The sequence below is a fragment of the Hyperolius riggenbachi genome, chromosome 3 (genome assembly GCF_040937935.1).
Source record: "Hyperolius riggenbachi isolate aHypRig1 chromosome 3, aHypRig1.pri, whole genome shotgun sequence".
In the NCBI taxonomy this organism is placed as follows: Eukaryota; Metazoa; Chordata; class Amphibia; order Anura; family Hyperoliidae; genus Hyperolius; species Hyperolius riggenbachi.
In genome coordinates, this window is record NC_090648.1 from 4,555,361 (window position 1) to 4,579,818 (window position 24,458).

Below are 24,458 nucleotides of genomic sequence, written 5' to 3' on the forward strand. Positions count from 1 at the left end.
TATATAACCTGTAAAAGAACATGTTATTTTATATATATATATTACAGCCAGAACCCGAAGTTTGCCCACTTCGGGTTCTGGCCGGCCAATGTGCGAAGTGGCTGCTGCGCTGCGGCCAATGTTAGAAACGGTTTGATTCCTGCGACATGAATGTATCTTCTGGCCGCAGCGCAGCGGCCAAACGTAGGACAACTTCGTTAATTTATTGCAATTCAGCCGGCGGCAATGTAACAATTCAAGCCGCCGGCTTTTTATCTGCCTCTCTCTCTCCTCTTATGGGCAGCCGGCGGGGGACACGCGTGTCCCCGAGAGTCGTTCGTCGCACCAGGGCAGCAGAGCGGGGAGGCTGCAGACATTGCTTCTGCCAGCACCCGCTCTGCAAGAATGGCAGGATTCCCTGCCGCGACTAACGACTCCGGGGGGGGGGGGGGGGGGGGGGGACACACACTCGTGTCCCCGCCGGCTGCCCATAGGAGAGCGAGAGAGGCGGGGGGGAGAAGGAGAGAGAGGCAGAGAAAAAGCCGGCGGCTTGAATTGTTACATTGCCGCCGGCTTAATTGCATTAAATTAACTAAGTGGTTATACGTTTGGCCGCTGCGCTGCGGCCAGAAGATACATTCATGTCACAGGAATCATTCCATTTCTAACATTGGCCGCAGCGCAGCGGCCACTTCGCACATTGGCCGGCCAGAACCCGAAGTGGCCGGCCAGAACTAGAAGTGGCCAAACTTCGGGTTCTGGCCGTAACATATACACCAAAATTAAAAAACAATCTTTCTTCGTATTCATCTTTCCCTAAGAAAACATGTTAATGGGTTATTGCTGTTTAAACCCTTAGGTGTGACAGTTCCCATTTCCCACTTTCTTTTCCCAATCTCCCCCCCCCCTTTTCGGTTTCTTAACTTGCTCAATAACAACCCCTCTAATTTGGTTGGCTCTATGATTGTTCTACACAATGGATTGCCACAGGTTTAGTGTAACCTAAATCCTCATTCATTTCTTTTGCTTTCCAAGCCACCCTAATGTCGCTACGGTGGTGTTGAAAACGTTTTTTTAACCACTTTACCCCCGCCCGTACGAGTTTCTCCGTCCCTTTTTACCATCCTTTAACCCCCAGGGACGGAGAAATCCGTACTTTCCGCGTTCCCGACGCTGCCCGCGCTCCCGCTCGTAAACACGCCGCCCGCCGCTAGTAAATACGCCGCCAGCCGCTCGCCCGGAGATCAATGAATGGGAAAATCCATTCCCGTTCGTTGATCTAAGCCCCGCAATGATCCGCTGCTCTCGGATGGGCAGCGCGATCATTGTGAAAAAAAACAAACACTCACAGCCTCCTTGTACTTCCTGCGAGCGCCTGGAAGGATAAATAGTAAAACTACACCCTAAGCATTTTTTACATAGAAATAAATTAGTGTTACACAAAAAAATTAACTCATTACCTCCCACACTCCACATTTTTTATAAAAAAAATACATAAATAGTTACCTTAGGGACTGAACTTTTTAAATATTTATGTCAAGAGGGTATAACACTGTTACTTTATAAACTATGGGCTTATAATTAGAGATGGACGCAAAACTGAAAAAAATGCACCTTTATTTCCAAATAAAATATTGGCGGCAAACATTGTGATAGGGGCATAATTTAAACGGTTTTATAACCGGGACAAAAGGGCAAATACATTTCATGGGTTTTAATTACAGTAGCATGCATTATTTAAAAACTATAATGGCTGAAAACTGGAAAATAATTAATTTTTTTCCCACATTTTTCCTATTTTCCCATTAAAACACATTTAGAATAAAATAATTCTTGGCATAATGTTCCACCTAAAGAAAGCCTAATTAGTGGTGGAAAAAACAAGATCTAGTTCATTTCATTGCGATAAGTAATGATAAAGTTATAGACGAATGAATGGAAGGAGCGCTGAAAGGTGAAAATAGCTCTGGTGTTCAGGGGGTAAAACCCCTCAGTGGTGAAGTGGTTAAAAGCATTCGTCGTTTGTCCTATATATGCAAAACCACATGGACACTTCAACATGTAAACACAGTGATCTGTATTGCAACTAAAGTACCCGTTCATCATATATTTTTTACCACTGTTGGGGTTATAGAACGCAGGTCCCATCATAATAGAGTCACATACATTACAGTTATGGCATTTGTAGCAACCTTTCTTTGTAGAAAGGACAAATTCCTTTGTATATTTTTGTTCTGGATCTGCCTGCACCAGCCGGCCCCTCAAGTTTGAGCCCGTTCTGTAAGCAAACATGGGTTTCTCCCTTATCTCTGGTGCCAATGTTCGATCCGCCTGTAATATGTTGATATTCTTAAGTGTAGCAGCATGTCTCACTGAATCAGAACCCTCATTATATGTCTGTACAAATGGGGCAGTATGGACATAACGGCTAGAGTTGGGCCTGGTTCGCGAACTTCTGCGGAAGGTTCGGTTCGCGTTAAAGTTCGCAAACCGCAATAGACTTCAATGGGGATGCGAACTTTGAAAAAAAAAAAAATTATGCTGGCCACAAAAGTGATGGAAAAGATGTTTCAAGGGGTCTAACACCTGGAGGGGGGCATGGCGGAGTGGGATACACGCCAAAAGTCCCCGGGAAAAATCTGGATTTGACGCAAAGCAGCGTTTTAAGGGCAGAAATCACATTGAATGCTAAATGACAGGCCTAAAGTGCTTTAAAACATCTTGCATGTGTATACATCAATCAGGTAGTGTAATTAAGGTACTGCTTCACACTGACACACCAAACTCACCGTGTAACGCACCGCAAACAGCTGTTTGTGTAGTGACGGCCGTGCTGGACTGGTGCGCACCATGGCGAGAGTGCAGGTTTTGGTGGCTTTACAGCCCATATGGTCGCCTGGCTGATGTAGCTGAATGACAGAACAGTGACTGTCCAGCTGATCAAATTTGGTCTGACCACAATGAGGCAACGACCTTATTATCGTGGGTGTGCCCCCCGAGACACTCATCTAGGCGCCGGTCATTGCTTCATTGTGATACACAAGCCCCTTTACCACGGCAAGGTAATGATCACGAAGGGGAATGGGCGCATGTACATGCCTTTTCTTTTGTTGTTGCAGCTGCCCGCAGTGCAGCCAGAAAAATTAGGCAGTCATGTTCACGCACCAGAAAAATTATTACAGGGGCCGCTGCTAGCAGCGGCCTAAAAAATTCAGCAATCTGCCTGGAGTCCCGGACCCTGTTGGTGGTGGCGGAGAAGGTAGTCAAGCGGCCTGCAGGCAGACATGCTGTGTGGAGGGACTGGGAGCGACTTAGTCTTCTTGGGGCAGGCCAGGCAGCCAGTCACACGGCGTGCAGGCAGAGATGCTGTGTGTGCGGGGACTGACTTAGTCTTGGGGCGGGCAGCAGCCCTCCGGGATCCATGCCTCATTCATTTTGATAAAGGTGAGGTACTTAATACTTTTGTGACTTAGGCGACTTCTCTTCTCTGTGACAATGCCTCCAGCTGCGCTGAAGGTCCTTTCTGACAGGACGCTTGCGGCAGGGCAGGAGAGAAGTTGGATGGCAAATTGGGACAGCTCTGGCCACAGGTCAAGCCTGCGCACCCAGTAGTTCAAGGGTTCCTCATCGCTGTTCACAGCAGTGTCTACATCCACACTTAAGGCCAGGTAGTCGGCTACCTGCCGTTCCAGGCGTTGGTGGAGGGTGGATCCGGAAGGGCTACGGCGAGGCGTTGGACTAAAGAACGTCCGCATGTCCGACATCACCATGAGATCGCTGGAGCGTCCTGTCTTTGACTGCGTGGACACGGGAGGAGGATTAGTGGCAGTGGTACCTTGCTGGCGTTGTGCCGTCACATCACCCTTAAAGGCATTGTAAAGCATAGTTGACAGCTGGTTCTGCATGTGCTGCATCCTTTCCACCTTCCGGTGAGTTGGTAACAGGTCCGCCACTTTGTGCCTGTACCGAGGGTCTAGTAGTGTGGCCACCCAGTACAGCTCATTCCCCTTGAGGTTTTTTATACGGGGGTCCCTCAACAGGCAGGACAGCATAAAAGACGACATCTGCACAAAGTCAGATCCAGTACCCTCCATCTCCTCTTGCTCTTCCTCAGTGACGTCAGGTAAGTCAACCTCCTCCCCCCAGCCGCGAACAATACCACGGGAAGGTTGAGCAGCACAAGCCCCTTGCGATGCCTGCTGAGGTTGTTCTCCTGCCGCTGTCCCCTCCTCCTCCTCCTCCTCCCCCAAAGAAACACCTTGCTCATCATCCTCTGAGTCTGACTCGTCTTCTGCACACGACTTCTCTTCTTACTCCTCCTCCCCCCTCTGTGCTGCCGCAGGTGTTGAGGAAACAGCTGGGTCTGATAAAAATTGGTCCCATGCCTGTTCCTGCCGTAACGGTTCCTGGTCACGCTCATTCACAGCTTCATCCGCCACTCTACGCACAGCACGCTCCAAGAAGTAAGCGTAGGGAATTAAGTCGCTGATGGTGCCCTCACTGCGGCTCACCAGGTTGGTCACCTCCTCAAACGGCCGCATGAGCCTGCATGCATTTTCCATCAGTGTCCAGTTGTCGGGCCAGAACATCCCCATCTTCCCAGACTGTTTCATTCTACTGTAGTTGTAGAGGTAGTGGGTCACGGCTTTCTTCTGTTCTAGCAGGCGGGAGAACATGAGCAGGGTCGAGTTCCAGCGAGTCGGGCTATCGCAAATAAGGCGTCTCACCGGCATGTTGTTTTTGCGCTGAATTTCCGCAAAGCATGCCATGGCTGTGTAAGACCGCCTCAAATGCCCACAGAACTTCCTGGCCTGCTTCAGGACATTCGCTAAGCCAGGGTACTTTGCCACAAATCTTTGAACCACTAGATTCATGACATGTGCCATGCAGGGTATGTGTGTCAGCTTCCCCATATGCAAAGCGGCAAGCAGATTGCTGCCGTTGTCGCACACCACGTTGCCTATCTCCAGGTGGTGCGGGGTCAGCCACTCATCCACCTGTTTCTTAAGAGCAGCCAGGAGAGCTGCTCCAGTGTGACTCTCCGCTTTGAGACAAGACATGTCTAAGATGGCGTGACAGCGTCGTACCTGGCATGCAGCATAGGCCCTGCGGAGCTGGGGCTGTGTAGCTGGAGAAGAGAACTGCCACTCAGCCAAGGAGGAGGAGGACAGCGAAGAGCATGTAGCAGGAGGAGAGGAGGTGGCAGGAGGCCTGCCTGCAAGCCGTGGAGGTGTCACAATTTGGTCCGCTGCGCCCTGCTTGCCATCGTTCACCACCAGGTTCACCCAATGGGCTGTGTAGGTAATGTAGCGGCCCTGCCCGTGCTTGGCAGACCAGGCATCTGTGGTCAGGTGTACCCTTGACCCAACGCTCTTCGCAAGAGATGACACCACTTGCCTCTCAACTTCACGGTGCAGTTGGGGTATGGCCTTTCTCGAAAAATAAGTGCGGCCTGGCATCTTCCACTGCGGTGTTCCGATGGCCACAAATTTACGGAAGGCCTCAGAGTCCACCAGCCGGTATGGTAACAGCTGCCGAGCTAACAGTTCCGCCAAGCCAGCTGTCAGACGCCGGGCAAGGGGGTGACTGGCCGAAATTGGCTTCTTCCGCTCAAACATTTCCTTCACGGACACCTGACTGCTGCTGTGGGCAGAGGAGCAGGAACCGCTCAAGGGCAGAGGCGGAGTGGAGGAGGGTGCCTGTGAAGGTGGAAGGGAGAAAGCGGCAGAAGCAGATAATGCACCTGATGGAGGAGGAAGAGGAGAAGGAGGGTGGCTTTGCTTTTGTGTGCTGCTGCTGCTTTTGCTCAGGTGGCCATCCCATTGCTGTTTGTGCCTTTTCTCCAGGTGCCTTCGTAAGGCACTTGTCCCTACGTGAGTGTTGGCCTTTCCACGGCTCAATTTTTGTTGGCAGAGCGAACAGATGGCTTTGGTGCGATCTGAGGCACACACATTAAAACATTTCTACACTGCTGAGCCACCCTGGGATGTGGGCACTATGGGGACCTTAGCAGCTGATGCTGAAGGGCAAGTTGGCTGGCTGTACATAGGTGGCGATACATGGTGCCGGACACTGCCACCAGCTGTTTCTGACGAAGAGCTGCCCCAGCTTCTTTCAGCAACTTCTTTCCTCCTACTACTCTCTGACTCCCCCTCTGAACTGTCCCCCTCTTCATCTCCTCTATTGGGAACATACAGAGGATCCCTATCATCGTCATCATCGTAATCATCCTGCCCAGCTTCGCTTGCCTCAGACAAATCCAAACATGCACCATCAGTAGGTCCTTCATCCTCCTGACACGTTACATCCATAGTGTTGCCGCGTAACTCAGACATATTAGCTGGTGAAAATTCATCTGGCTGTAACAACAATGGCTGTGCATCAGTGATTTCAACACTAAATATTTCTTGCGAAGTGTCAAATGCAGCGGAAGTGGTGCTAGTAGTAGCGCTGGTGGCTGAGCAAGATGAGGTGTTCTGTGTCGCTAAATACTCAACCACGTCCTGACAATCTTGGGAGGTGATGGGACGTGCCTTCTTCCGAGCACTGTACTGTGGGCCAGGTCCACACGAAATTACATTTACACGACCTCGCGCAGACCTGCCGGGTGGCCTTCCTCTGGCTCTGGCACTACCTCTTCCTCTACCTGTTTTGTCCATATCGGGTATGCACGGAGTGGTATATCACACTGCGTGCACTCACGTAGGTAGGTGGGTTCACTTAACTGCACAGGTATGCGCACTGATGCGGTGGGTTCACTGAACAGAACAGGTATACAGTGGCGGGTTCACAGAACAGGTATGCAGTGGCGGGTCCACTGAACAGAACAGGTATGCAGTGGCGGGTTCACTAAACAGAACAGGTATACAGTGGCGGGTTCACTAAACAGAACAGGTATACAGTGGCGGGTTCACAGAACAGGTATGCAGTGGCAGGTTCACTGAACACAACAGGTATGCAGTGGCGGGTTCACTGAACAGGTATACAGTGGCAGGTCCACTGAACAGAACAGGTATGCAGTGGCGGGTTCACTAAACAGAACAGGTATACAGTGGTGGGTTCACTAAACAGAACAGGTATACAGTGGCAGGTTCACTAAACAGAACAGGTATACAGTGGCGGGTTCACTAAACAGAACAGGTATACAGTGGCGGGTTCACTGAACAGGTATGCAGTGGCAGGTTCACTGAACACAACAGGTATGCAGTGGCGGGTTCACTGAACAGGTATACAGTGGCGGGTCCACTGAACAGAACAGGTATGCAGTGGCGGGTTCACTGAACAGGTATGCAGTGGCGGGTTCACTAAACAGAACAGGTATACAGTGGCGGGTTCACAGAACAGGTATGCAGTGGCAGGTTCACTGAACACAACAGGTATGCAGTGGCGGGTTCACTAAACAGGTATACAGTGGCGGGTCCACTGAACAGAACAGGTATGCAGTGGCGGGTTCACTAAACAGAACAGGTATACAGTGGCGGGTTCACTAAACAGAACAGGTATACAGTGGCGGGTTCACAGAACAGGTATGCAGTGGCAGGTTCACTGAACACAACAGGTATGCAGTGGCGGGTTCACTGAACAGAACAGGTATGCAGTGGCGGGTTCACTGAACAGGTATACAGTGGCGGGTCCACTGAACAGAACAGGTATGCAGTGGCGGGTTCACTGAACAGGTATGCAGTGGTGGGTTCACAGAACAGGTATGCAGTGGTGGGTTCACAGCACAGGTATGCAGTGGTGGGTTCAATGAACAGGTATACAGTGGCGGGTCCACTGAACAGAACAGGTATGCAGTGGCAGGTTCACTGAACAGGTATGCAGTGGTGGGTTCACAGCACAGGTATGCAGTAGTGGGTTCACAGCACAGGTATGCAGTGGTGGGTTCACAGCACAGGTATGCAGTGGTGGGTTCACAGAACAGGTATGCAGTGGTGGGTTCACAGCACAGGTATGCAGTGGTGGGTTCACAGCACAGGTATGCAGTGGTGGGTTCACAGAACAGGTATGCAGTGGTGGGTTCACAGCACAGGTATGCAGTGGTGGGTTCACAGCACAGGTATGCAGTGGTGGGTTCACAGAACAGGTATGCAGTGGTGGGTTCACAGAACAGGTATGCAGTGGTGGGTTCACAGAACAGGTATGCAGTGGTGGGTTCACAGCACAGGTATGCAGTGGTGGGTTCACAGAACAGGTATGCAGTGGTGGGTTCACAGAACAGGTATGCAGTGGCAGGTTCACTGAACAGGTATGCAGTGGTGGGTTCACAGCACAGGTATGCAGTGGTGGGTTCACAGCACAGGTATGCAGTGGTGGGTTCACAGCACAGGTATGCAGTGGTGGGTTCAATGAACAGGTATACAGTGGTGGGTTCACAGAACAGGTATGCAGTGGCAGGATCACTGAGCAGGTATGCAGTGGTGGGTTCACAGCACAGGTATGCAGTGGTGGGTTCACAGCACAGGTATGCAGTGGTGGGTTCACAGCACAGGTATGCAGTGGTGGGTTCACAGCACAGGTATGCAGTGGTGGGTTCACAGAACAGGTATGCAGTGGTGGGTTCACAAAACAGGTATGCAGCCAGACAGGAACAAGCTAAGCCTAACTAATCTTTCCCTGAGAGACAGTCTGCAGCAGCTCGCCCTACTCTCACTAACGCAGGCAGCACACGAGTGACCGTAATGGCCGCCGCTGCCTGCCTTATATAAGGGGGGTGGGGCTCCAGGGGCTAGTGTAGCCTAATTGGCTACACTGGGCCTGCTGACTGTGATGTAGAGGGTCAAAGTTGACCCTCCATGTGCATTATGGGGCGAACCGAACTTCCGCAAAGGTTCGCCTGCGGGACGCGAACGCGAACCACGGAAGTTCGCATGGAACCGTTCGCAGGCGAACCGTTCGGCCCAACTCTAATAACGGCTGGTGGGGTGAATATGCTATGTAACTAGGGTTGCCAGGTCGGCTGATGGAGAAAACCGGACAGGGGGTGGAGTTAGGGGTGGGGTTAGGGGCGGAGTCAGAAGCGCACTTTTATGTAGAGTGGGGCTAAGCAATGGGCTTTTTTTTTTTTAAATTTATAGTATTTATATCGCACTGACATCTTCTGCAGCACATTACAGAGTACATAGCCATGTCACTAACTGTCCTCACCAGTAGTACTGGTCCAGTGCACATAAGAGACAGTTTTTCACCAGTAACTGCACATAAGAGACAGCTTTTCACCAGTAAATGCACATTATAAGAGACACCTTTTCACCAGTAAATGCACAAGAGACAGCTTTTCACCAGTAAATGCACAAGAGACAGCTTTTCACCAGTAAATGCACATTATAAGAGACACCTTTTCGCCAGTAAATGCACATAATAAGAGACAGCTTTTCCCCAGTAAATGCACAAGAGACAGCTTTTCACCAGTAAATGCACATAATAAGACACAGCTTTTCACCAGTAAATGCACATAATAAGAGACAGCTTTTCACCAGTAAATGCACAAAAGAGACAGCTTTTCACCACTAAATGCACATAATGACAAACAGCCAGTGTTCCCAGTATATGTAGCCAGGGATATATGTGCCCAGTATATGTAGCCAGGGGGTATATATGTCCCAGTATATGTAGGCAGGGGTGTAAATGTCCCAGTATACGTAGGCAGGGGTATATATGTCCCAGTATATGTAGCCAGGGGGTATATGTGCCCAGAATAGGTAGCCAGGGGGTATATGTGCCCAGAATAGGTAGCCAGGGGCTATATGTGCCCAGAATAGGTAGCCAGGAGCTATATGTGCCCAGAATAGGTAGCCAGGGGGTATATGTGCCCAGAATAGGTAGCCAGGGGCTATATGTGCCCAGAATAGGTAGCCAGGGGCTATATGTGCCCAGAATAGGTAGCCAGGGGCTATATGTGCCCAGAATAGGTAGCCAGGGGCTATATGTGCCCGGAATAGGTAGCCAGGGGCTATATGTGCCCAGAATAGGTAGCCAGGGGCTATATGTGCCCGGAATAGGTAGCCAGGGGCTATATGTGCCCGGAATAGGTAGCCAGGGGGTATATGTGCCCAGAATAGGTAGCCAGGGGCTATATGTGCCCGGAATAGGTAGCCAGGGGCTATATGTGCCCAGAATAGGTAGCCAGGGGCTATATGTGCCCAGAATAGGTAGCCAGGGGGTATATGTGCCCAGAATAGGTAGCCAGGGGCTATATGTGCCCAGAATAGGTAGCCAGGGGCTATATGTGCCCAGAATAGGTAGCCAGGGGCTATATGTGCCCGGAATAGGTAGCCAGGGGCTATATGTGCCCAGAATAGGTAGCCAGGGGCTATATGTGCCCGGAATAGGTAGCCAGGGGCTATATGTGCCCAGAATAGGTAGCCAGGGGCTATATGTGCCCAGAATAGGTAGCCAGGGGCTATATGTGCCCAGAATAGGTAGCCAGGGGCTATATGTGCCCAGAATAGGTAGCCAGGGGCTATATGTGCCCAGAATAGGTAGCCAGGGGCTATATGTGCCCGGAATAGGTAGCCAGGGGCTATATGTGCCCAGAATAGGTAGCCAGGGGCTATATGTGCCCGGAATAGGTAGCCAGGGGCTATATGTGCCCGGAATAGGTAGCCAGGGGGTATATGTGCCCAGAATAGGTAGCCAGGGGCTATATGTGCCCGGAATAGGTAGCCAGGGGCTATATGTGCCCGGAATAGGTAGCCAGGGGCTATATGTGCCCGGAATAGGTAGCCAGGGGCTATATGTGCCCAGAATAGGTTAGGTAGCCAGGTGCCACCCCCCCCCCCCCCCCCCCGCAGGAGGAGAACAGCGCAGCAGAGAGAGAGCTGGGAGCAGCGGTGGAGAAGGGGGGCAATCTCCCCCCCCCCTTCCCTTACCTTAGGGTGCTCTCTCTCCCCCGCTGTCTCCTCCAATATGATGTGCAGGCTGGCGGGTAGCTGCGGGCGGAACTTACCTCTGTGTCGCAGGCGCCGGAAGTTCGGGTCCCGCAGCCGCTGAGATTCGACTCAAAAAAGATCCGGATCAAAGATTCGAATCATTCATGAACCGGAAAACACTATTCAGACTGATTAGTGTTGTCCGGCTCATGAATGATTCGGATCTTTGATCCGGATCTTTTTTGAGTCGAATCTCAGCGGCTGCGGGACCCGAACTTCCGGCGCTGGAGCGACACAGAGCTAAGTTCCGCCTGCAGCCACCCGCCAGCCTGCACATCATCCTGGAGGAGACAGCGGGGGAGAGAGAGCACCCTAAGGTAAGGGAAGGGGGGGAGATTGCCCCCCTTCTCCACCGCTGCTCCCAGCTCTCTCTCTGCTGCGCTGTTCTCCTCCTGCGCTGCGGGGGGGGGGCTCTAAACCGGACAACTTAATTGTCCGGTTTAGCATGCCTTTTTGCACCGGACACAGCGCACAAAAACCGGACTGTCCGGTGTAAAACCGGACACCTGGCAACCCTATTGTAACCACATGCCTTGATAAAGGGGGACCCCGTGCGGCCCCCGAAACAATTGTTGGTGTAACGTGTGGAAACTGGCACAATAAATGATTATGTGTGTTGAAGATTGGTGTGCTGACGATACTTGCTATTTGGATCTACTGCTGTGACATGTCACTTCGTCAAGCACCCACAACTGAACTGATGGTGTGCCGACTTCTCTTCTGAACTGTATAGCTGATGACCTGGTGTATGTATTTGTCTCCGCCCACTGATTTCCTGACATTGTTCGGGTATGTATTTGGCTGGTTTTGGCCACGCCCACTTTTCCTAACCCTTAGGGCCCGTTTCCACTATCACGAATTCGCATGCGAATTCGCATAGCCAGTGCAAGTGGATGGGACTGTTTCCACTTGTGCGTTTCCCTGCACGTTTTTCTGTGCAGAAAAAATCTGCAGGGTAGGGCCCTCAGAATTCGCCTGCGTGTGGAATGCAGGCGAATCACACACAATGTATTTAATAGGGAAATCACATGCGTTTTCCCCATGCGTTTTTTCCCGCGATTTCGCATGCAATTTCGCATAGGTACCCATGTTAATTCACACAGGCAGTGACATGGTTAAAATCGCATCACCCTTACCTATGCGAAATCGCATGCGAAATCGCGGCAAAAAACGCATGCGGAATCTTTACACAGTTGGTCCGAAATCCATCGTTCCCAACGACTCCCGTCGATCCATCCGTGCGGAAGAATTTTCTCGCTCGCTGGCGGGTCGGGAGTGCGTTGATAGCGGCGTTCGAATGCCCGACGACTGACGCAATACAGTGGAGATACATTACCTGCTCCGCTGGCGCGAGACCCCTCTGTCACCTCCCGACTCCCGGCTGGCATCTTTTCCGCATCACGGCATCCGGCATAACTTCCTGTGTCAGTGCAGTGACAGCACAAATGGAGGGCGCTCTATTTGAACTTCCGCTGTCACTGGAGTGACAGAAAGTTATACAGGGATGCCGGATGTGTGATGGGAGAAGATGCCAGCTGGGAGCCGATGCGGAGAAGATGCCGGGACCGGGCGGAGAAGAAGACAGCGGTGGACCAGGGGACTCGCCCCGGCCGGATCAGGCAATGTATGCGGGGGAGGGGGGGGCGACAGCAGCGGCAGCTCCACTGACTGTGATCGGTTTCAGGCTGAGATTGATTCACAATCTGTTTGCAGTAAAGGCAGCCATACAATCCCTCTCTGATCAGATTCCATCAGAGAGGGATCTATCTGTTGGTCGAATCTGATGGCAAATCGACCAGTGTATGGCTACCTTAGGAATGGCTGCAGTTTACATTTTCCAGTGAAATTTGTATTTGTCTCTTTTTGGTTATGGGAATAAAAAGTATCCTATACTTTATTCCAGGTAATGTACTATGTGTGTGCCAAATTTCATTCAAATCCGTTCAGCCGTTTTTGCGTGATCGAGTAACAAACATCCAAACATCCGAACATCCGAACTTTCCCATTTATTATATTAGTAGGATTACAGCAGCACTGCATAACTAGCTCGGCGTTATATAGTGTCAGCACTGCAGAGGGGCGGACAGATCCCACATCTATGGATCTGCAGGATGGGATCAGCTCCTGAGGAGGGGGCAGGGCAACTAAAAAAGGAGCAGGGCAGCTAAAGTGGGGGCTGGGTAACTACAGGGGGGCAGGGCACCTACAGAGGGTCAGCTACGGAGGGCTGCTCAGGGGCGTGGCAGTGATGTATGTGCGACTGTAGTTGTAGCATCTGCAGCTAGAGGGCAGCCTGGGTCATATCAGAGCATAGTGAGGGGTGCTGAGGGGTGTGGGAGTTATGTATGGGTGACTGTACTTGTAGCATCTGCAGCTAGAGGGCAGCCTGGGTCATATCAGATCATAGTGAGGGCTTCTGAGGGGTGTGGCAGTTATGTATGTGCGACTGTAGTTGTAGCATCTGCAGCTAGAGGGCAGCCTGAGTCATATCAGATCATAGTGAGGGGGTGCTGAGGGGCGTAGCAGTTATGTATGTGTGACTGTAGTTGCAGCATCTGCAGCTAGAGGGCAGCCTGGGTCATATCAGATCATAGTGAGGGCTGCAGAGAGGCGTGGCAGTTATGTATGTGTGACTGTACTTGTAGCATCTGCAGCTAGAGGGCAGCCTGGCTCATATCAGATCATAGTGAGGGGTGCTGAGGGGCGTAGCAGTTATGTATGTGTGACTGTAGTTGCAGCATCTGCAGCTAGAGGGCAGCCTGGGTCATATCAGATCAAAGTGAGGGGTGCTGAGGGGTGTGGCAGTTATGTATGTGTGACTGTAGTTGTAGCATCTGCAGCTAGAGGGCAGCCTGGGTCATATCAGATCATAGTGAGGGCTGCTCAGAGGTGTGGCAGTGATGTATGTGCGACTGTAGTTGTAGCATCTGCAGCTAGAGGGCAGCCTGGGTCATATCAGATCATAGTGAGGCTGCAGAGAGGCGTGGCAGTTATGTATGTGTGACTGTAGTTGTAGCATCTGCAGCTAGAGGGCAGCCTGGGTCATATCAGATCATAGCGATGCTGCAGAGAGGCGTGGCAGTTATGTATGTGTGACTGTAGTTGTAGCATCTGCAGCTAGAGGGCAGCCTGGGTCATATCAGATCATAGCGAGGGGTGCTGAGGGGTGTGGGAGTTATGTATGTGTGACTGTACTTGTAGCATCTGCAGCTAGAGGGCAGCCTGGGTCATATCAGATCATAGTGAGGGCTTCTGAGGGGTGTGGCAGTTATGTATGTGCGACTGTAGTTGTAGCATCTGCAGCTAGAGGGCAGCCTGAGTCATATCAGATTATAGTGAGGGGTGCTGAGGGGCGTAGCAGTTATGTATGTGTGACTGTAGTTGCAGCATCTGCAGCTAGAGGGCAGCCTGGCTCATATCAGATCATAGTGAGGGGTGCTGAGGGGCGTAGCAGTTATGTATGTGTGACTGTAGTTGTAGCATCTGCAGCTAGAGGGTAGCCTGGGTCATATCAGAACATAGCGAGGGGTGCTGAGGGGTGTGGGAGTTATGTATAGGTGACTGTACTTGTAGCATCTGCAGCTAGAGGGCAGCCTGGGTCATATCAGATCATAGTGAGGGCTTCTGAGGGGCGTGGCAGTTATGTTTGTGCGACTGTAGTTGTAGCATCTGCAGCTAGAGGGCAGCCTGAGTCATATCAGATCATAGTGAGGGGTGCTGAGGGGCGTAGCAGTTATGTATGTGTGACTGTAGTTGCAGCATCTGCAGCTAGAGGGCAGCCTGGGTCATATCAGATCATAGTGAGGGCTGCAGAGAGGCGTGGCAGTTATGTATGTGTGACTGTACTTGTAGCATCTGCAGCTAGAGGGCAGCCTGGCTCATATCAGATCATAGTGAGGGGTGCTGAGGGGCTTGGCAGTTATGTATGTGTGACTGTAGTTGTAGCATCTGCAGCTAGAGGGCAGCCTGGGTCATATCAGAGCATAGTGAGGGGTGCTGAGGGGTGTGGGAGTTATGTATGTGTGACTGTACTTGTAGCATCTGCAGCTAGAGGGCAGCCTGGGTCATATCAGATCATAGTGAAGTCTTCTGAGGGGCGTGGCAGTTATGTATGTGCGACTGTAGTTGTAGCATCTGCAGCTAGAGGGCAGCCTGAGTCATATCAGATCATAGTGAGGGGTGCTGAGGGGCGTAGCAGTTATGTATGTGTGACTGTAGTTGCAGCATCTGCAGCTAGAGGGCAGCCTGGGTCATATCAGATCATAGTGAGGGCTGCAGAGAGGCGTGGCAGTTATGTATGTGTGACTGTACTTGTAGCATCTGCAGCTAGAGGGCAGCCTGGCTCATATCAGATCATAGTGAGGGGTGCTGAGGGGCGTAGCAGTTATGTATGTGTGACTGTAGTTGCAGCATCTGCAGCTAGAGGGCAGCCTGGGTCATATCAGAACATAGTGAGGGGTGCTGAGGGGTGTGGCAGTTATGTATGTGTGACTGTAGTTGTAGCATCTGCAGCTAGAGGGCAGCCTGGGTCATATCAGATCATAGTGAGGGCTGCTCAGGGGTGTGGCAGTGATGTATGTGCGACTGTAGTTGTAGCATCTGCAACTAGAGGGCAGCCTGGGTCATATCAGATCATAGTGAGGCTGCAGAGAGGCGTGGCAGTTATGTATGTGTGACTGTAGTTGTAGCATCTGCAGCTAGAGGGCAGCCTGGGTCATATCAGATCATAGCGAGGGGTGCTGAGGGGTGTGGGAGTTATGTATGTGTGACTGTACTTGTAGCATCTGCAGCTAGAGGGCAGCCTGGGTCATATCAGATCATAGTGAGGGCTTCTGAGGGGTGTGGCAGTTATGTATGTGCGACTGTAGTTGTAGCATCTGCAGCTAGAGGGCAGCCTGAGTCATATCAGATCATAGTGAGGGGTGCTGAGGGGCGTAGCAGTTATGTATGTGTGACTGTAGTTGCAGCATCTGCAGCTAGAGGGCAGCCTGGGTCATATCAGATCATAGTGAGGGCTGCAGAGAGGCGTGGCAGTTATGTATGTGTGACTGTACTTGTAGCATCTGCAGCTAGAGGGCAGCCTGGCTCATATCAGATCATAGTGAGGGGTGCTGAGGGGCGTAGCAGTTATGTATGTGTGACTGTAGTTGTAGCATCTGCAGCTAGAGGGCAGCCTGGGTCATATCAGAACATAGCGAGGGGTGCTGAGGGGTGTGGGAGTTATGTATGGGTGACTGTACTTGTAGCATCTGCAGCTAGAGGGCAGCCTGGGTCATATCAGATCATAGTGAGGGCTTCTGAGGGGCGTGGCAGTTATGTTTGTGCGACTGTAGTTGTAGCATCTGCAGCTAGAGGGCAGCCTGAGTCATATCAGATCATAGTGAGGGGTGCTGAGGGGCGTAGCAGTTATGTATGTGTGACTGTAGTTGCAGCATCTGCAGCTAGAGGGCAGCCTGGGTCATATCAGATCATAGTGAGGGCTGCAGAGAGGCGTGGCAGTTATGTATGTGTGACTGTACTTGTAGCATCTGCAGCTAGAGGGCAGCCTGGCTCATATCAGATCATAGTGAAGGGTGCTGAGGGGCTTGGCAGTTATGTATGTGTGACTGTAGTTGTAGCATCTGCAGCTAGAGGGCAGCCTGGGTCATATCAGAGCATAGTGAGGGGTGCTGAAGGGTGTGGGAGTTATGTATGTGTGACTGTACTTGTAGCATCTGCAGCTAGAGGGCAGCCTGGGTCATATCAGATCATAGTGAGGGCTTCTGTGGGGCGTGGCAGTTATGTAAGTGCGACTGTAGTTGTAGCATCTGCAGCTAGAGGGCAGCCTGAGTCATATCAGATCATAGTGAGGGGTGCTGAGGGGCGTAGCAGTTATGTATGTGTGACTGTAGTTGCAGCATCTGCAGCTAGAGGGCAGCCTGGGTCATATCAGATCATAGTGAGGGCTGCAGAGAGGCGTGGCAGTTATGTATGTGTGACTGTACTTGTAGCATCTGCAGCTAGAGGGCAGCCTGGCTCATATCAGATCATAGTGAGGGGTGCTGAGGGGCGTAGCAGTTATGTATGTGTGACTGTAGTTGTAGCATCTGCAGCTAGAGGGCAGCCTGGGTCATATCAGAACATAGTGAGGGGTGCTGAGGGTGTGGCAGTTATGTATGTGTGACTGTAGTTGTAGCATCTGCAGCTAGAGGGCAGCCTAAGTCATATCAGATCATAGTGAGGGCTGCTCAGGGGTGTGGCAGTGATGTATGTGCGACTGTAGTTGTAGCATCTGCAGCTAGAGGGCAGCCTGGGTCATATCAGATCATAGTGAGGCTGCAGAGAGGCGTGGCAGTTATGTATGTGTGACTGTAGTTGTAGCATCTGCAGCTAGAGGGCAGCCTGGGTCATATCAGATCATAGCGATGCTGCAGAGAGGCGTGGCAGTTATGTATGTGTGACTGTAGTTGTAGCATCTGCAGCTAGAGGGCAGCCTGGGTCATATCAGATCATAGCGAGGGGTGCTGAGGGGTGTGGGAGTTATGTATGTGTGACTGTACTTGTAGCATCTGCAGCTAGAGGGCAGCCTGGGTCATATCAGATCATAGTGAGGGCTTCTGAGGGGTGTGGCAGTTATGTATGTGCGACTGTAGTTGTAGCATCTGCAGCTAGAGGGCAGCCTGAGTCATATCAGATCATAGTGAGGGGTGCTGAGGGGCGTAGCAGTTAGGTATGTGTGACTGTAGTTGCAGCATCTGCAGCTAGAGGGCAGCCTGGGTCATATCAGATCATAGTGAGGGCTGCAGAGAGGCGTGGCAGTTATGTATGTGTGACTGTACTTGTAGCATCTGCAGCTAGAGGGCAGCCTGGCTCATATCAGATCATAGTGAGGGGTGCTGAGGGGCTTGGCAGTTATGTATGTGTGACTGTAGTTGTAGCATCTGCAGCTAGAGGGCAGCCTGGGTCATATCAGAGCATAGTGAGGGGTGCTGAGGGGTGTGGGAGTTATGTATGGGTGACTGTACTTGTAGCATCTGCAGCTAGAGGGCAGCCTGGGTCATATCAGATCATAGTGAGGGCTTCTGAGGGGTGTGGCAGTTATGTATGTGTGACTGTAGTTGTAGCATCTGCAGCTAGAGGGCAGCCTGAGTCATATCAGATCATAGTGAGGGGTGCTGAGGGGCTTGGCAGTTATGTATGTGTGACTGTAGTTGTAGCATCTGCAGCTAGAGGGCAGCCTGGGTCATATCAGAGCATAGTGAGGGGTGCTGAGGGGTGTGGGAGTTATGTATGTGTGACTGTACTTGTAGCATCTGCAGCTAGAGGGCAGCCTGGGTCATATCAGATCATAGTGAGGGCTTCTGTGGGGCGTGGCAGTTATGTATGTGCGACTGTAGTTGTAGCATCTGCAGCTAGAGGGCAGCCTGAGTCATATCAGATCATAGTGAGGGGTGCTGAGGGGCGTAGCAGTTATGTATGTGTGACTGTAGTTGCAGCATCTGCAGCTAGAGGGCAGCCTGGGTCATATCAGATCATAGTGAGGGCTGCAGAGAGGCGTGGCAGTTATGTATGTGTGACTGTACTTGTAGCATCTGCAGCTAGAGGGCAGCCTGGCTCATATCAGATCATAGTGAGGGGTGCTGAGGGGCGTAGCAGTTATGTATGTGTGACTGTAGTTGTAGCATCTGCAGCTAGAGGGCAGCCTGGGTCATATCAGAACATAGTGAGGGGTGCTGAGGGTGTGGCAGTTATGTATGTGTGACTGTAGTTGTAGCATCTGCAGCTAGAGGGCAGCCTAAGTCATATCAGATCATAGTGAGGGCTGCTCAGGGGTGTGGCAGTGATGTATGTGCGACTGTAGTTGTAGCATCTGCAGCTAGAGGGCAGCCTGGGTCATATCAGATCATAGTGAGGCTGCAGAGAGGCGTGGCAGTTATGTATGTGTGACTGTAGTTGTAGCATCTGCAGCTAGAGGGCAGCCTGGGTCATATCAGATCATAGCGATGCTGCAGAGAGGCGTGGCAGTTATGTATGTGTGACTGTACTTGTAGCATCTGCAGCTAGAGGGCAGCCTGGGTCATATCAGATCATAGTGAGGGCTTCTGAGGGGTGTGGCAGTTATGTATGTGCGACTGTAGTTGTAGCATCTGCAGCTAGAGGGCAGCCTGAGTCATATCAGATCATAGTGAGGGGTGCTGAGGGGCGTAGCAGTTATGTATGTGTGACTGTAGTTGCAGCATCTGCAGCTAGAGGGCAGCCTGGGTCATATCAGATCATAGTGAGGGCTGCAGAGAGGCGTGGCAGTTATGTATGTGTGACTGTACTTGTAGCATCTGCAGCTAGAGGGCAGCCTGGCTCATATCAGATCATAGTGAGGGGTGCTGAGGGGCTTGGCAGTTATGTATGTGTGACTGTAGTTGTAGCATCTGCAGCTAGAGGGCAGCCTGGGTCATATCAGAGCATAGTGAGGGGTGCTGAGGGGTGTGGGAGTTATGTATGGGTGACTGTACTTGTAGCATCTGCAGCTAGAGGGCAGCCTGGGTCATATCAGATCATAGTGAGGGCTTCTGAGGGGTGTGGCAGTTATGTATGTGCGACTGTAGTTGTAGCATCTGCAGCTAGAGGGCAGCCTGAGTCATATCAGATCATAGTGAGGGGTGCTGAGGGGCGTAGCAGTTATGTATGTGTGACTGTAGTTGCAGCATCTGCAGCTAGAGGGCAGCCTGGGTCATATCAGATCATAGTGAGGGCTGCAGAGAGGCGTGGCAGTTATGTATGTGTGACTGTACTTGTAGCATCTGCAGCTAGAGGGCAGCCTGGCTCATATCAGATCATAGTGAGGGGTGCTGAGGGGCGTAGCAGTTATGTATGTGTGACTGTAGTTGTAGCATCTGCAGCTAGAGGGCAGCCTGGGTCATATCAGAACATAGCGAGGGGTGCTGAGGGGTGTGGGAGTTATGTATGGGTGACTGTACTTGTAGCATCTGCAGCTAGAGGGCAGCCTGGGTCATATCAGATCATAGTGAGGGCTTCTGAGGGGCGTGGCAGTTATGTTTGTGCGACTGTAGTTGTAGCATCTGCAGCTAGAGGGCAGCCTGAGTCATATCAGATCATAGTGAGGGGTGCTGAGGGGCGTAGCAGTTATGTATGTGTGACTGTAGTTGCAGCATCTGCAGCTAGAGGGCAGCCTGGGTCATATCAGATCATAGTGAGGGCTGCAGAGAGGCGTGGCAGTTATGTATGTGTGACTGTACTTGTAGCATCTGCAGCTAGAGGGCAGCCTGGCTCATATCAGATCATAGTGAGGGGTGCTGAGGGGCTTGGCAGTTATGTATGTGTGACTGTAGTTGTAGCATCTGCAGCTAGAGGGCAGCCTGGGTCATATCAGAGCATAGTGAGGGGTGCTGAGGGGTGTGGGAGTTATGTATGTGTGACTGTACTTGTAGCATCTGCAGCTAGAGGGCAGCCTGGGTCATATCAGATCATAGTGAGGGCTTCTGTGGGGCGTGGCAGTTATGTAAGTGCGACTGTAGTTGTAGCATCTGCAGCTAGAGGGCAGCCTGAGTCATATCAGATCATAGTGAGGGGTGCTGAGGGGCGTAGCAGTTATGTATGTGTGACTGTAGTTGCAGCATCTGCAGCTAGAGGGCAGCCTGGGTCATATCAGATCATAGTGAGGGCTGCAGAGAGGCGTGGCAGTTATGTATGTGTGACTGTAGTTGTAGCATCTGCAGCTAGAGGGCAGCCTGGGTCATATCAGAACATAGTGAGGGGTGCTGAGGGTGTGGCAGTTATGTATGTGTGACTGTAGTTGTAGCATCTGCAGCTAGAGGGCAGCCTAAGTCATATCAGATCATAGTGAGGGCTGCTCAGGGGTGTGGCAGTGATGTATGTGCGACTGTAGTTGTAGCATCTGCAGCTAGAGGGCAGCCTGGGTCATATCAGATCATAGTGAGGCTGCAGAGAGGCGTGGCAGTTATGTATGTGTGACTGTAGTTGTAGCATCTGCAGCTAGAGGGCAGCCTGGGTCATATCAGATCATAGCGATGCTGCAGAGAGGCGTGGCAGTTATGTATGTGTGACTGTAGTTGCAGCATCTGCAGCTAGAGGGCAGCCTGGGTCATATCAGATCATAGTGAGGGCTGCAGAGAGGCGTGGCAGTTATGTATGTGTGACTGTACTTGTAGCATCTGCAGCTAGAGGGCAGCCTGGCTCATATCAGATCATAGTGAGGGGTGCTGAGGGGCTTGGCAGTTATGTATGTGTGACTGTAGTTGTAGCATCTGCAGCTAGAGGGCAGCCTGGGTCATATCAGAGCATAGTGAGGGGTGCTGAGGGGTGTGGGAGTTATGTATGGGTGACTGTACTTGTAGCATCTGCAGCTAGAGGGCAGCCTGGGTCATATCAGATCATAGTGAGGGCTTCTGAGGGGTGTGGCAGTTATGTATGTGCGACTGTAGTTGTAGCATCTGCAGCTAGAGGGCAGCCTGAGTCATATCAGATCATAGTGAGGGGTGCTGAGGGGCGTAGCAGTTATGTATGTGTGACTGTAGTTGCAGCATCTGCAGCTAGAGGGCAGCCTGGGTCATATCAGATCATAGTGAGGGCTGCAGAGAGGCGTGGCAGTTATGTATGTGTGACTGTACTTGTAGCATCTGCAGCTAGAGGGCAGCCTGGCTCATATCAGATCATAGTGAGGGGTGCTGAGGGGCGTAGCAGTTATGTATGTGTGACTGTAGTTGTAGCATCTGCAGCTAGAGGGCAGCCTGGGTCATATCAGAACATAGCGAGGGGTGCTGAGGGGTGTGGGAGTTATGTATGGGTGACTGTACTTGTAGCATCTGCAGCTAGAGGGCAGCCTGGGTCATATCAGATCATAGTGAGGGCTTCTGAGGGGCGTGGCAGTTATGTTTGTGCGACTGTAGTTGTAGCATCTGCAGCTAGAGGGCAGCCTGAGTCATATCAGATCATAGTGAGGGGTGCTGAGGGGCGTAGCAGTTATGTATGTGTGACTGTAGTTGCAGCATCTGCAGCTAGAGGGCAGCCTGGGTCATATCAGATCATAGTGAGGGCTGCAGAGAGGCGTGGCAGTTATGTATGTGTGACTGTACTTGTAGCATCTGCAGCTAGAGGGCAGCCTGGCTCATATCAGATCATAGTGAGGGGTGCTGAGGGGCTTGGCAGTTATGTATGTGTGACTGTAGTTGTAGCATCTGCAGCTAGAGGGCAGCCTGGGTCATATCAGAGCATAGTGAGGGGTGCTGAGGGGTGTGGGAGTTATGTATGTGTGACTGTACTTGTAGCATCTGCAGCTAGAGGGCAGCCTGGGTCATATCAGATCATAGTGAGGGCTTCTGTGGGGTGTGGCAGTTACGTAAGTGCGACTGTAGTTGTAGCATCTGCAGCTAGAGGGCAGCCTGAGTCATATCAGATCATAGTGAGGGGTGCTGAGGGGCGTAGCAGTTATGTATGTGTGACTGTAGTTGCAGCATCTGCAGCTAGAGGGCAGCCTGGGTCATATCAGATCATAGTGAGGGCTGCAGAGAGGCGTGGCAGTTATGTATGTGTGACTGTACTTGTAGCATCTGCAGCTAGAGGGCAGCCTGGCTCATATCAGATCATAGTGAGGGGTGCTGAGGGGCGTAGCAGTTATGTATGTGTGACTGTAGTTGTAGCATCTGCAGCTAGAGGGCAGCCTGGGTCATATCAGAACATAGTGAGGGGTGCTGAGGGTGTGGCAGTTATGTATGTGTGACTGTAGTTGTAGCATCTGCAGCTAGAGGGCAGCCTAAGTCATATCAGATCATAGTGAGGGCTGCTCAGGGGTGTGGCAGTGATGTATGTGCGACTGTAGTTGTAGCATCTGCAGCTAGAGGGCAGCCTGGGTCATATCAGATCATAGTGAGGCTGCAGAGAGGCGTGGCAGTTATGTATGTGTGACTGTAGTTGTAGCATCTGCAGCTAGAGGGCAGCCTGGGTCATATCAGATCATAGCGATGCTGCAGAGAGGCGTGGCAGTTATGTATGTGTGACTGTAGTTGTAGCATCTGCAGCTAGAGGGCAGCCTGGGTCATATCAGATCATAGTGAGGGGTGCTGAGGGGTGTGGGAGTTATGTATGTGTGACTGTACTTGTAGCATCTGCAGCTAGAGGGCAGCCTGGGTCATATCAGATCATAGTGAGGGCTTCTGAGGGGTGTGGCAGTTATGTATGTGCGACTGTAGTTGTAGCATCTGCAGCTAGAGGGCAGCCTGAGTCTTATCAGATCATAGTGAGGGGTGCTGAGGGGCGTAGCAGTTATGTATGTGTGACTGTAGTTGCAGCATCTGCAGCTAGAGGGCAGCCTGGGTCATATCAGATCATAGTGAGGGCTGCAGAGAGGCGTGGCAGTTATGTATGTGTGACTGTAGTTGTAGCATCTGCAGCTAGAGGGCAGCCTGGGTCATATCAGATCATAGCGATGCTGCAGAGAGGCGTGGCAGTTATGTATGTGTGACTGTAGTTGTAGCATCTGCAGCTAGAGGGCAGCCTGGGTCATATCAGATCATAGTGAGGGGTGCTGAGGGGTGTGGGAGTTATGTATGTGTGACTGTACTTGTAGCATCTGCAGCTAGAGGGCAGCCTGGGTCATATCAGATCATAGTGAGGGCTTCTGAGGGGTGTGGCAGTTATGTATGTGTGACTGTAGTTGTAGCATCTGCAGCTAGAGGGCAGCCTGAGTCTTATCAGATCATAGTGAGGGGTGCTGAGGGGCGTAGCAGTTATGTATGTGTGACTGTAGTTGCAGCATCTGCAGCTAGAGGGCAGCCTGGGTCATATCAGATCATAGTGAGGGCTGCAGAGAGGCGTGGCAGTTATGTATGTGTGACTGTACTTGTAGCATCTGCAGCTAGAGGGCAGCCTGGCTCATATCAGATCATAGTGAGGGGTGCTGAGGGGCTTGGCAGTTATGTATGTGTGACTGTAGTTGTAGCATCTGCAGCTAGAGGGCAGCCTGGGTCATATCAGAGCATAGTGAGGGGTGCTGAGGGGTGTGGGAGTTATGTATGGGTGACTGTACTTGTAGCATCTGCAGCTAGAGGGCAGCCTGGGTCATATCAGATCATAGTGAGGGCTTCTGAGGGGCGTGGCAGTTATGTATGTGCGACTGTAGTTGTAGCATCTGCAGCTAGAGGGCAGCCTGAGTCATATCAGATCATAGTGAGGGGTGCTGAGGGGCGTAGCAGTTATGTATGTGTGACTGTAGTTGCAGCATCTGCAGCTAGAGGGCAGCCTGGGTCATATCAGATCATAGTGAGGGCTTCTGAGGGGCGTGGCAGTTATGTATGTGTGACTGTACTTGTAGCATCTGCAGCTAGAGGGCAGCCTGGCTCATATCAGATCATAGTGAGGGGTGCTGAGGGGCGTAGCAGTTATGTATGTGTGACTGTAGTTGCAGCATCTGCAGCTAGAGGGCAGCCTGGGTCATATCAGATCATAGTGAGGGGTGCTGAGGGGTGTGGCAGTTATGTATGTGTGACTGTAGTTGTAGCATCTGCAGCTAGAGGGCAGCCTGGGTCATATCAGATC

The 24,458-nt window shown here is 51.5% G+C and overlaps 1 protein-coding gene across 3 annotated transcripts in view; it reads left to right on the forward strand.

Annotated features, from left to right (window-relative positions):
* The window catches only part of TMEM95 (transmembrane protein 95), a 137,474-nt gene that overhangs the window by 1,340 nt on the left and 111,676 nt on the right, over window positions 1-24,458 (forward strand). For 2 of the 3 annotated variants that reach the window (XM_068271960.1, XM_068271961.1), the window contains exon 1: window positions 12,417-12,534. The exons of the other annotated variant lie outside the window; for it this stretch is intronic. In XM_068271960.1, the coding sequence (XP_068128061.1) occupies window positions 12,429-12,534 (106 nt within the window). In that variant the 5' untranslated portion in view covers window positions 12,417-12,428. Of the gene's footprint in view, window positions 1-12,416; window positions 12,535-24,458 lie in introns of those variants that run through there. 3 annotated transcript variants of the gene reach the window in all.